The sequence below is a fragment of the Petromyzon marinus genome, chromosome 56 (assembly GCF_048934315.1).
Source record: "Petromyzon marinus isolate PM22_M1 ecotype Great Lakes invasive population chromosome 56, UKy_Petmar_22M1.pri1.0, whole genome shotgun sequence".
NCBI lineage: Eukaryota > Metazoa > Chordata > Hyperoartia > Petromyzontiformes > Petromyzontidae > Petromyzon > Petromyzon marinus.
The window spans coordinates 9493552-9506222 of record NC_133722.1 but is presented as its reverse complement, the minus strand read 5'-3'; the positions used below and the strand labels follow the sequence as shown (position 1 = coordinate 9506222).

The 12671-nt window shown below is 57.4% G+C and overlaps 1 protein-coding gene across 1 annotated transcript in view; it reads right to left on the bottom strand.

Annotated features, from left to right (window-relative positions):
• LOC116954780 (ATP-dependent translocase ABCB1-like) overlaps positions 1 to 12671 on the bottom strand; it is a 44057-nt gene that overhangs the window by 17930 nt on the left and 13456 nt on the right. Inside the window, exons 4-14 of the mRNA XM_032975580.2 lie at positions 12524 to 12572; positions 12135 to 12273; positions 10841 to 10940; positions 8683 to 8874; positions 8097 to 8268; positions 7417 to 7541; positions 6501 to 6678; positions 6211 to 6324; positions 4704 to 4814; positions 3895 to 4020; positions 2802 to 3005 (exon numbers count right to left, since the gene is read on the bottom strand). Of these exons, the coding sequence (XP_032831471.2) occupies positions 2802 to 3005; positions 3895 to 4020; positions 4704 to 4814; positions 6211 to 6324; positions 6501 to 6678; positions 7417 to 7541; positions 8097 to 8268; positions 8683 to 8874; positions 10841 to 10940; positions 12135 to 12273; positions 12524 to 12572 (1510 nt within the window). The remainder of the gene's footprint in view (positions 1 to 2801; positions 3006 to 3894; positions 4021 to 4703; positions 4815 to 6210; positions 6325 to 6500; positions 6679 to 7416; positions 7542 to 8096; positions 8269 to 8682; positions 8875 to 10840; positions 10941 to 12134; positions 12274 to 12523; positions 12573 to 12671) is intronic.

The window sequence follows — 12671 nt, the reverse complement described above, 5'->3', positions numbered from 1 at the left end:
GTGGCCCAGTGGTGGGGGCAGGGGGGTGGCGTGAGTGGTGGCGGTAGTGGTTAGCGCTAGGAACCCGGCTACCCAAGTTCGATTCCCGCTCACGGTGTTGGCACCCCCTAGGTCAACAACTGAGTACTTGGTGCGGTAGTGTGGTTAATCATCACCACTGGGGAGACAAAGGCGGCCAGGCGTGGTGTTGGGCCCCCACCCAAACCCCCCCAAAGCCCACCCCACCCTCTCCTCGTGCGCCGTGACGGCCTTCATAGGTGCCACTGACTCACAGCACTTGCCCCAACAGTCGGCTAAAGGCTCCACGGGGTATCTTTGTCTTTGTTTGGCGTGCATGTGCCGGGTATCGTGGCAAATTTCACAAGCGAGGCGCTCGGCTCACCTTACACGAACACAATCGATGTGTAACCGATACAAACACGACCAAGGGACATCTGCATCATCCCGTGTGGCCCACACACACTCTTGGGGGGGGAGCAAGTATTTAGTTATTTACGAGGCAAGGACGACGGAGCTGCTCGTGTAGCTCGTTTTCAGAAGCGACCCGGCTATCGCGAATTATCTCTCAACTAATTGGCGGCTTATCTTGTGGGAATCCAAAGCAGCCGAAAACTCTAAATGCGTGGCGACGTCGATTCTCAACGTGGAGGGGAAAACCGAAGGAGCCGGACAAAAATCCACGCGACTACGCGGGGAGAGAGACACCGCAAACTCCAAATATACAGCAGCAGGCGTCAGGGATGGGATCGAACCCACGACCTCCTGCACACCAGGCGAGGTAGTTAACATCTCCTAGCCACCGTGATGATGAGAGAGAGAAAGACACGCAAACTCCAAATATACAGCAGGGGTCAGGGTCGGGATCGAACCCACGACTTCCTGTATACCAGGCGAGGTAGTTAACATCTCCTAGCCACCGTGATGATGATGAGAGAGAGAGACACACGCAGACTCCAAATATACATCAGCAGGCATCGTCAGGTTTGGGATCGAACCCACGACCTCCTGCACAGTACACAGCCCGGCACGTTGACACGCGGGGTTGGGTGGCCAGCACCACGCCCGTCCACCTTTGTCTCCCCCAGTGCTCATGTTTGCACACTGCAACAGCTGCTCATTTTAGGCTGAGTCGACCTAGGGGAGGCACAGGAACTGGTTTAAGTGATTCCCCCGATGTTGTTGACTCGCTCGGGAGTTTGCAGCGAGTCGCAGCACCCTGTGAAGGCCGGCAGGGCACACCACGGGGGCGAGTGCGGCCAGCAACCACGTCCGGCCACCTTTGTATCCCCAGTGCTGACGATTGTTATTATTACTTACACGCCGTACCAGGTACTCATTTAAGGCTGAGTCGACCTAGTGGAGGGGGGGGGGACCCCGTTCAGATACCCGGTTATTGGCCGCGTGAGCGGGAAATCAACGGGGGCGTAATCTCTTGCCGGGTTCGTGTGCGCTAACCGCTGCACCTCCGCTCTCCCCCCCCCCCCCCCCCAACTCCCAAGCGATGAACACGCTCAAGCTCAAGGTGGAGCGAGGGAAGGGCGACGCAATTGCCGCGGTCTCTCTCAGGACGCCATCCAAGGCGTGATAGTTGACGTCACCATCATCATCATCATCATCATCGGAGGTGGTGGTGGTGGTGGTGATGTTGGCCAGGAGTCACCCAACGCTTTGCCATCAAAGTGATTCGACAAGTCCAACCGACCATCCGGCAACACCTTTGATCACTACACTCTTTTGTTCTTTCGGTAAAGTCACGTAGGTGTAAAATGAAATAGATCACGACGTTTCGATTGCAAGACAAGCAATCATCATCAGGTGGGGAAACCCACAGCAATAAAAAAATTCAAGAATTTTTTTTTTATTGCTGTGGGTTTCCCCACCTGATAATGATTGTTTGTGTTGCACTCGAAACGTCGCGATTTATTTTATTTTACACCTACGTGGCTTTACCGATAGAGCCAAAGAGTTTGGATTCCTGCAGTCACGAAAGCTTTAAACCTTTGATCACGGCGCTTGGGAACGAGCGCCGACGGTTACGCACCGCGCCGGACGTCACCACAACCCCCGCCCGCCTGCCCGACTGGATGATGGTTTAAATTTTCATTTAAAAGCTTTCGTGACTGCAGTAATTCATATTCTTAGCTCTTTCGGTAAAGTCACGTTGAAGGGAAACAATAAAATAATAAAATATATATGAAACAATAAAAATTGTCACGACGTTTCGACCATAACACAAACGGTCATCATCAGGTGTGAAAAACCAACGGCAAGAAACATTTGAAGAAAGTGCCGTTGGTTTTTTCACACCTGATGACGACCGTTTGCGTTATGGTCGAAACGTCGTGAGAATTTTTTTTATTGTTGTATATATATTTTATTATTTTATTGTTTCCCTTCAACGTGACTTTACCGAAAGAGCTAAGGATATGGATGATGGTTTCTCGCTCAGCACCTGCGTGTTTACTTTCACCCGTTGACCGTACAATTATAGCGAGCATCTTCTTCTGGGGCTCCATAGCCCACCCCACCCCAAACAAGCTGGGGGGGAGGGCGAGTGGCGAGAAACGAAGCCCCCTCCCCCCCCCAAGCCGGCGAGCGAACCACCACGCCCCCACGCGCCAGACCAAGGAGGCTCAGCAGGGCCGTGAGCCTGGCCGGCCCACGCGAGCGGGGCGACCGACCGACCGACCGACCGACCGACCGCTGCCACTCGTGACACAGGCGGTGCCGCAGCATCGCCCGGCACGGCACAACGCGGTGGGGGGGATGGAGGGGGGGGGGGAGGGGGGGGGGGCCGGCACCTCGGGCAGGCGCGAGATGAAGTCGAAGGCGTTGGCCTCGTGAGCCGCTCGCTCCACGTCGGCGTCGCTGGCGTCCTCGCGACCGTGCCGGATGTTCTCGCCGATGGTGGCGGCGAAGAGCACGGGCTCCTGGCTCACGACGCCGATGTGCTCGCGCAGCCAGCGCACGCCCAGCGAGCGCACGTCGCGACCGTCCACCAGCACCTGCGCGCCGGGGGTGGGGGGAGGTGGGGGGGGGTGGGGGAGGGTGGGGGGTGAGTCACGCGGGAAGAGGCGCAGCCCTGCAAGGCCGCCCCGATCAATGCTGCCACTGCTGTTGCCGGACAGGACCAGCGGACAAAAGACTTTGCGCCAGCTGACAGGATCACACCAGCTGACAGGACTAACCGCTGAACCACCGTTAAACACAACAACAACCGCCATTCGCTACTAAGTGGCGGTGACGTCACCACGACGCTTGTGCCAGGCCATGTGCACCTTGAGGCCACGTGAAGTGTCGAACGCCCGCTGGCCGGAGGTCACGGGAGCAGACCCAGGTGCCACGGGTCGACTAAGATGACTGAGATGGCTGGCTGATGCACCACCTGTGCCCCCTACTGTGCCAACCTGCTGTGCCAACCTGCTGTGCTTTAGCCACCCAGCGCTCCGCTCGTTGTGAGCGTCGCTCCTCCGTTAAACACAGACACATACATATACGCATAGACACACGTGCACACACACACACACAAATACAAAGATCCCCCTGTACAGCCTGTAACAGACTTTAGGGGCAAGTGCTGTTCACGAGAAGCAGCACCTATGAAGGCCGGCACGGCACACGAGGGGGTGGGTGGCCAGCACCACGCCCGGCCGTCTTTGTCTCCCCAGTGGCGATCTTTACCACACATCGCGCCAGGTACTCATTCGAGGCCGAGTCGACCTAGGGGAGGACCAGGACCGGTTCAGATAATCGTCACCGGTGTTGACCGCGAGCGGGAATCGAACCCGGGTCGTCGGGTTGGTAGCGCAGCGTAGCGCTAACCGCTGCACCACCGCTCCCCGACACACGCACACACACACACACACGTGCACACGCACACACACACACACGCACCTCGCCGGCGCTGGGGTCGTAGAACCTCTGCAGCAGCTGGATGGTGGTGCTCTTGCCGCAGCCGCTGCTGCCCACCAGGGCGATCGTCTTGCCGCTCTCCACCTCCAGGTTCAGCCCCTTGAGGATCTGCAGGGCCACAGTAGCAATCCCTCAATATACGACCCTCACCGTCCCACGCATTCCCACAGCATCACCGCGCAATCTCTCACAACTCCGATGGAATCCCTCACACAATGCATTAACTTCTCGAAATCCCATTAGAATCCAGTCGCAGTCCCATAGAATCCCTTAGAATCCCTCAATCCCACACAATCCCTCACAATCTCATAGAGTCCCTCAATCCCACACAATCGCTCACAATCTCACACAATCTCATACAATCCAACAGAATCCAGTCGCAATCCCACACAATCCCATAAAATCCCTCAATCCCACACAATCTCACAAAATCCCATAGGATCCATCAATCCCACGCAATCCCATAAAATCCCACAATCTCACACAATCCCTCAATCCCACAAAATCCTTCAATATCCCATGAGGATCTCACGGTGGTGATGAGGTGGAGGCATTTGTGGAGGCACTGATGGAGTGTCAGTGATGGGGTGGTCTTGATGGGGTGGAAATGGTGATAAAGAGACAGTGATAAGACGTGGTGGTGAGCGACGTGGTGGTGAGCGATGTGGTGGTGAGTGACAGGGTGGTGAGCGACGTGGTGGCGAGTGACGTGGTGGTGAGCAACGTGGTGGTGAGTGACGAGGTGGCGAGCGATGAGGTGGCGAGCAACGAGGTGGTGAGCGACGAGGTACCTGAACGTCAGGCCGGGAGGGGTAAGAGAAGTGGATGTTTCTGAAGGAGATGTCGCCTTTGATCCGCTCCGGCTTGAACCCATCAGCAGAACTACTGTCTATGGGGCGGGGCTGTGCGTACAACCATCATCATCGTCATCAGCATCATCAACATCATCAGCAGCATCATCATCATCAGTATCGTCAGCATCATCAGCAGTCGTCGTCACTATCATCGTAGTCACCATCGTCATAGCCAAAGCGCTGGGCCAGGTTTCAACATTCGGTGCCTCTTCGTCGTCGTCATCAGAGGCAGGCAGGAGGCTTGGCCGAAACCAATGCTGGTGAATTGTTATCGGTCGAACCAGGTGACCCGCAATGTGTCTATGCATGTAGAACTTCTTTTGCACCGTACGTAGCCAACCGCGCTAATTGGAGGTGCGGGGGGAAGGACAACAAACTATGTTCCATAGTTCATTTATTTGGTATAGCCCTGTGAGCCATTTGGCTCTTGAATCGGGTGCAACCGCAACAAACAAAAACATGAACAAGGAAACATCTTAAAGTGACTATGTGACTGTGCAAACAGAAAATCCAGGAAAAAAAACATCAAAATATTCCTGAAATAGCACCGTACACCAACGGGTGTCTGTGTGAATCTATGGATCTCTGTGTGAGACTGTGGGTCTCTGTGCGAGTCTATGGGTATCTGTATGTGAGTCTGTGGGTCTGTGTGTGAGTATATTGGTCTCTGTGTGAGTCTATAGGTCTGTGTGCGAGTCTATGGGTCTCTGTGCGAGCCTATGGGTCTCTGTGCGAGTCTGCGTATTTGTGCATGCAGAACTTCTTTTGCGCCTTACGTCGCCAACCGCGCTAACCGAAGGTGCGGGAGAAGGACACCCAAACTAACACACACAAAAGGCAGTTTTAAAGAAATGAGTTTGCAATCGAGATCATGATGATTTTTCAGGGCATAGCCTCCCAGTGGCTTCCTACTATCAGAAGCACGTTCCGGACGGCCACAGAAGCGCATCTGAAGGCCGCCGCCGCCGCTGCTGCTGCTGCTCGCGAGGACGACCGGAGTTTGCACCGTGGCTCGCAAGTTCACGAACGTCAGCTGAGGCCAGTGGTTCTCTCCAACATTCGCTTGCAGCATTGCAGCATCTTTTTTGGTTCTCAATCATTAAAGACAATGTGCAATGTCAAATAAATGCGTGTGTCCGATTAATTACCCAGGGGGTGCGGCGTGCACCCCAGGTCAAGAAGAAGTGCTGGCTTTAGAGCAAGGCAGAAGTCCCGCAGGTGGATCGAGCCGTGCGTGTGTGAAAATATCTGGCGCGGCGCGTGGTAAACGTCGCCACGAGGGAGACAAAGGTGGCCCCGGCGTGGTGCTGGCCACCCACCCCCCTCGTGTGCCGTGTCGGCCTTCACAGGCGCCGCTCGCTAACGGCGCTTGCCCCTACACAGTCTGTTTTTTTTTTTGTGTGCATGTAGAGGCCACGGATGTCGGCGGCGGCGTCGTCGTCACCTTGTCTATGATCTGGAAGACGGTGAACGCTGCACCGCGGGCGTTGGAAAAGCTCTCAAGGTTAGGAGCTCCTTGTCCCAGCGAGAAGGCGCCGATGAGGACGGAGAAAAACACCTGCAGGGCAAAAGGCAAAAAAGATTCCCAGCGTATGCCCCGTGACCTCAGCAATCCGAGGTGGTGTGGTGGCGGCGGTGGTGGTGTGAAGGTGCATTGTGACCTCGGCAATCTAAGGCTGGCGGAAGCGGTGCTGCGGTGGCTGCGGTGGCTGTGGTGGCGGCGGTGTGACTCACGATGAGCACGCGTCCGATGGTGTAGTTCTCGGGCTCTTCGATCACCAGCTTTGTGCCGTACCAGAAGGCGAGGGCGTACGAGCCGAAGATGATGAACTGCGTGAGTCCGAACGACAGGTTGGTGGCCACGGCCTTCTTCATGCCCATCGTGCTGGCGTCGTGCAGGTTCTTGTTGTACCTGGACAGCGGCGCCGGCGCGGCGTGCGGAACAACGGCGACGAGCACAGGAACGGGAGGCGGTGAGCGTGGCGGTGAGCGTGGCGGTGAGCGAGGCGGTGAGCGAGGCGGTGAGCGTCACCGTGAGCGTGGCGGTGAGCGAGGCGGTGAGCGTGGCGGCGTCCCTGCGCATCTCTCCCAATGACAATGATGACAACAGCGAGGATGCCCCGCGGGAGGGGCTGTGGAGTGGACACCGTGCAGGCCAAGGCCAATGGAGGAGGTGGGGAGGTGGAGGGGGAGGCAAGCTCCCCGGAGTATCGTGACCTCTCTGCGTATCGTGACCTCTCTGCGTATCGTGACCTCTCTGCGTATCGTGACCTCTCTGCGTATCGTGACCTCTCTGCGTATCGTGACCTCTCTGCGTATCGTGACCTCTCTGCGTATCGTGACCTCTCTGCGTATCGTGACCTCTCTGCGTATCGTGGCCTCTGTAATCTAAGCGTGGGGGGGGGGGGGGGGGGGCTGGTGGGATTCGTTGGGACCAGGCGGTCTTCTTTGGTGGGTGGAGGGGAGCGGGGCAACGGAATCGTAACAAGGACCGATGAGGCACGCGTACGTCATCGCGTACGTCATCGGAACGGGAAAGGGTTAATAGAGTGACGGCGCATGTGCAAAATTACATAAAAAGGGGGCGACTTAAATCACCATTACAGGGGGGGCAGTGGTGGGGGGGGGGGGGTGGTGCCCGTGTGCTCACCTGTCGACGGCTTTCTGCTGACCTCCGAAGGCCACCACCGTCCTGATGGCCATCAGGATCTCCTCGGCCACGGCTCCAGCCTTGGCGTACGCGGTCAGTTCGGCTGTCGTCAGCGAGCCCAGCAGCTGGTGTACGCGGGCACACACACACACACACGCGCACACAAAGACAAAGGTCACCCGTAGAGACAGACAGACCCGCTGGGGCAAGTGCTGTTAGCGGGCATCTTATGAAGGCCGCCACGGTGCACGATAGCACGTGGCCACGTTTGTGTGTGTGTGTGTACATTGAATTTCTTCCGCATCGTACATAGCCAACTGTGCCAAATCGCTACTGGGACACAGTCGCCTAACAACAACGGAGGGTTAGAGGAGCGAGCGCGTGAGCTCATCCAGCCAATCTAGCAGGCGAGCGAACGAGCGATCGGGCGAGTGACCGATCGAGCGAATGAGCGATCGGGCGAGTGACCGATCGAGCGGGCGAGCGATCGGGCGAGTGACCGATTGAGCGATCGGGCGAGTGACCGATCGAGCGAACGAGCGATCGGGCGAGTGACCGATCGAGCGAACGAGCGAACGGTCGACGAATGAACGATCGAGCGGGCGAGCGAGCGGGCGGTCAAGACGTGGCCCACGCCGTGACCGCCAGCCCGTTCGCCGATGGAGCGTCGCCGTCCTCACCTTGGCGAGCATCGAGGCGCAGATGGCGAGCAGCGGGCTCACGGAGAGGATGACGAGCGTGAGCTTCCAGCCGTGGGCGAAGCCGATGATGAAGCCGACGATGAAGGAGGAGAAGAACTGCATGAACAGGCTGATCTTGTCACCGATGCCGTCGTTGATGGTGTTGATGTCGCTGTGCGATAGGAGGATGGCAGAGAGAGAGAGACGGAGGTGGGGGTGGGAGAGGGGATGAGTGATGGTGCCATTAACAGGATGGCGCTTGTGACACCGCGAGCTTTCTGTGACCGGTACCGGCGGTATCAAGGAGGGGGGAAGTTGGTGAAGGACGCTGCTGTTGCTGCTGCTGCTGCTGCTACTGGGCAGTTGGAAGCAGTCGCCCTCCAGCAACAGCGGAGGGCGGAGGAGCAACGCTCACAACAACGAGCGGAGCGCTGGGCGTCTAAAATCTCACGAGTTTGCACGGTAGGGGGCACACGGCGTGCGTGTACTTTACTCCATGTGTACGTGACTCAGTGTGCACGTACGTGACTCCGCGCGTGCGCGACTTGGCGTGCGAGCGACTCCCGTGTGCGTGTGCGGCGCTCACTCGGTGAGTCGCGAGCCCAGCTCGCCGATCTGCGTCGTGTCGAACCAGCTCATCTCCTGGTGGAGGATCGCGCGGAAGAAGTGGTGGCGGATGCGGTGGCACTGGCGCGCCGCCGCTAGCATCCAGCACGACACCTGCAGCGTCGCGGACACCAGCACGGCGCAGCCGATGGCCACGTAGTACCACGCGTACCTGCGCAGGCCAGGGCGGGCGGGCGTGGAGGGGTCAGGGTTCAGGAGGCGAGAGGAGCAATGCGCGATCTCCCGCTCTCCTCCCGCATTCTCCACCGTTGCCAAAGTTACTTCCATCGCCCCCCGGGGCACCACCCCCTCCCACTTTGCGGCCGGCTCCCAGATGCCGGCGAGGTGGGGCCCGCCGGACCGTTGCCGGTTCGTCTCCGCTAAAACGTTGCGGCGTTGAGGCCTGCTCGCCCAGGGATGGGGTCGAACTACGTCGTCGTCAAATCGCGAGCGACGTGTTCAATCCGCTGCCGGACTAATAACCCTCACCCTAAGAGCTGCCGTGGCCTCCACCAGCCGTCGGCTTGCGCCCCCTGACAAGATTAAAACTTGAGCTTTGAAAAAGGAGGAACCCTTGCGCTGCTTGATCATTATTACGAGTCGTGGTATCATCATAACCATTTGAAACGTCTGATGTTGGCACGTAGTGGGCATCGCTTCGGAAGGTGCTGCTGCCACCGCTGCTGTTCCGGTTCCTGTTGCTGCTACTGCTGCTCATCCTGCTGCTACTGCTGCTGTTCCTGTTGCTGCTACTGCTGCTCATCCTGCTGCCACGCCTGCTGCTGCCACCGCTGTTGTTCCGGTTCCTATTGCTGCTACTGCTGCTCATCCTGCTGCTACTGCTGCTGTTCCTGTTGCTGCTACTGCTGCTCATCCTGCTGCCACACCTGCTGCTGCCACCGCTGTTGTTCCGGTTCCTGTTGCCGCTACTGCTGATCATCCTGCTGCCACGCCTGCTGCTGGTCCTGATGCTGTTCCTGCTGCCACTGCTGCTGCCACCACTGCTGCTCCTGTTCCTGCTGCTACCGCTGCTGATCCTGTTCCTGCTGCTACTGCTGATCATCCTGCTGCCACGCCTGCTGCTGCTCCTGATGCTGTTCCTGCTGCCACTGCTGCTGCCACTGCTGCTGCTCCTGTTCCTGCTGCTACTGCTGATCATCCTGCTGCCACGCCTGCTGCTGATCCTGATGCTGTTCCTGCTGCCACTGCTGCTGCCACTGCTGCTGCTCCTGTTCCTGCTGCTACTGCTGATCATCCTGCTGCCACGCCTGCTGCTGATCCTGATGCTGTTCCTGCTGCCACTGCAGCTGCCACCGCTGTTGTTCCTGTTCCTGCTGCTACTGCTGCTGTTCCTGTTGCTGCTACTGCCGCTCATCCTGCTGCCACGCCTGCTGCTGCCACCACTGTTGTTCCGGTTCCTGTTGCTGTTACTGCTGATCATCCTGCTGCCACGCCTGCTGCTGCTCCTGATGCTGTTCCTGCTGCTACTGCTGCTCCTGCCACCACTGCTGTTCTGGTTCCTGCTGCTGCTACTGCTGCTCCTGATGCTGTTCCTGCTGCCACTGCTCTGGCAGCTACTGCTGCTACTGTTGCTGCTGTTCCTGTTCCTGCTGCTCCTGTTGCGCTTGCTGCTGCTGCACCACAATGATGATGATGGCGGTAAGGATAACCGTGACAAAGATGATCATGTCGTTGCTGACCAAGATGATGATGATGATGGCGGTGATTATCATTAAGACCCATGACGACGATGATGATGATGATGACGATCATGGCGAGGATGATGACCGTGACATTGACCAAAACGACGATGACGACGACGACAATGACGATCATCACGACGACGATGACGACGACGACAATGACGATCATGATGACGACGATGACGACGATGACGACGATGACGACGACGACGATCATGATGACGACGATGACGACGACGCCGCAGGACAAGGGCGACGACGATGACGACAATGACGATGACGACGACGACGCCGCAGGACAAGGGCGACGACGATGACGACGACGACAATGACGATCATGATGACGACGATGACGACGACGACAATGACGATCATGATGACGACGATGACGACGACGACAATGACGATCATGATGACGACGACGACGACGCTCACTTCGACATCTCGGACTGCAGCAAGTCGCCCATGTCGGTGGCGCTGAGGTTCGCCGACGGGACGGTGACGTTGGTGCCGTTGGCGCCCCCGGGGACCGTGGCTGTGGCACAGGACAGGGCGCACGGAGAAGAACACCGAGAGTTGATCACGCGGAGACTCCACGCGGATTACACACAAAGGTCCCCCGTGTAGCCTCAACAGACTGTTGGGGCAAGTGCCGTTAGCGAGCAGCACCTACGAAGGCCGGCACGGCGCACGAAGGGGGTGGGTGGCCAGCACCGCGCGCCCGGCCGCCTTTGTCTCCCCAAGTGGCGATGTTTACTACACACCGCACCAGGTACTCATTTGAGGCCGAGTCGGCCTAGGGGAGTCCCAGAACCGGTTCAGATAATCGTCGCCGGCGTTGGCCGTGCGCGAGAATGGAACTCGCGCCGCCGGGTTCGTAGCGCATCGCAGCGCTAACTGCTGCACCACCGCTCCCCACAGGTACAGGCACGCACACACACACACGCACCGAGCGAGAGAGATGGAGGAGAGAGGAGGCTTCGCATCGATTCTCTCCGCGCTTTGGATCCCCCGGATCGCCTCTGCCGGCATCGAGGCGTCACGGACGCCTCCACGTGAGCAGAGAGCGGCCCGCAGAAGCGGATATCGCAGAGCTACTTCCGAGGTCTCTTCTTCACGTGACGCTGGTCCCACTTCCCATGTTCTTAGTTCTTTCGGTGACGTCACGTAGATGAAAATAAAAATAATAGAATAAAATAAAATAAAAATTAAAGCGGTCTTTTTTTTCTTTTTAGCTCGGTCTCTCCGCCCGGATGAAGGCCGCTTGTGTCGCGATCGGAACGCCGTGGGTATTTTGCTTCATTTTTTTATTTTTTTCTTATTTATTTCCATCTACGTGACTTTACCGAAAGAACCAAGAATATGAATTCCTGCAGTCACGAAAGCTTTAAGTCAAAGTCTAACCCACTTCCCCATGTTAGAGAATGACCCGCAGAAGTAGATAATATATCCACAGAGCTACCTCCGACATCCCTTCTCCAAGTGACTCTAGTGAGTCTTTGAGAATCCGGTTGAATCATCACGGGGGGCCAGAGTCGCTGCGGCCCCCCCGCAGTCGCGCCAAAAGAGCGTCACGGCAGCGTCAGACCGACGGCGAGAGACGGAGAGAACGAGAGGTGAAGAGAGCGAATCTGGACGCCTGTGTAAAAGAGCTTCATGGGTCATCGGATTTCCTCCGGTCTGAATAAAGGTCGTGAATCGCGAGGTCGTGACCCCCCCCCCCCCCCACCGTTGATGCCGCTGCGGACGAAGCTGTCGGTCATTTGGCCGAACACGATGATCATGATGGGGAGGGCTCCTCCGTGAGCCATCGAAGACACGAGGCCCACGATCATGAGGGCCACGTCCAGGCCGTCGGCGAACCGGAACTACGGGCACGGACACATCGGCACGGAGACATCGGCACGGAGACAACGGCACGGAGACATCGGCACGGAGACAATGGCACGGAGACAACGGCACGGAGACACGGACATATTGATACAGTAACATTGACACGGAGACATCGATACACAATGACGCGGAGACAAGACGCAGGTAGAAGCAATGTTTTACCTGTGTATATATATAATAACTATACATATATAGATATATATGCAGTACAGTAATTATAATTACCACTTCCAGTACGCCTACTGCCCCCTTTGGCCTCTTGTCCTTCTTGTCTCTGATTGGGTGGGGGGGGAAAGAGATGGAGGGGGGGGAGAGATGGGGGGGGGGAAGAGATGGGGGGGGAGAGATGGGGGGGGAGAGAGATGGAGGGGGA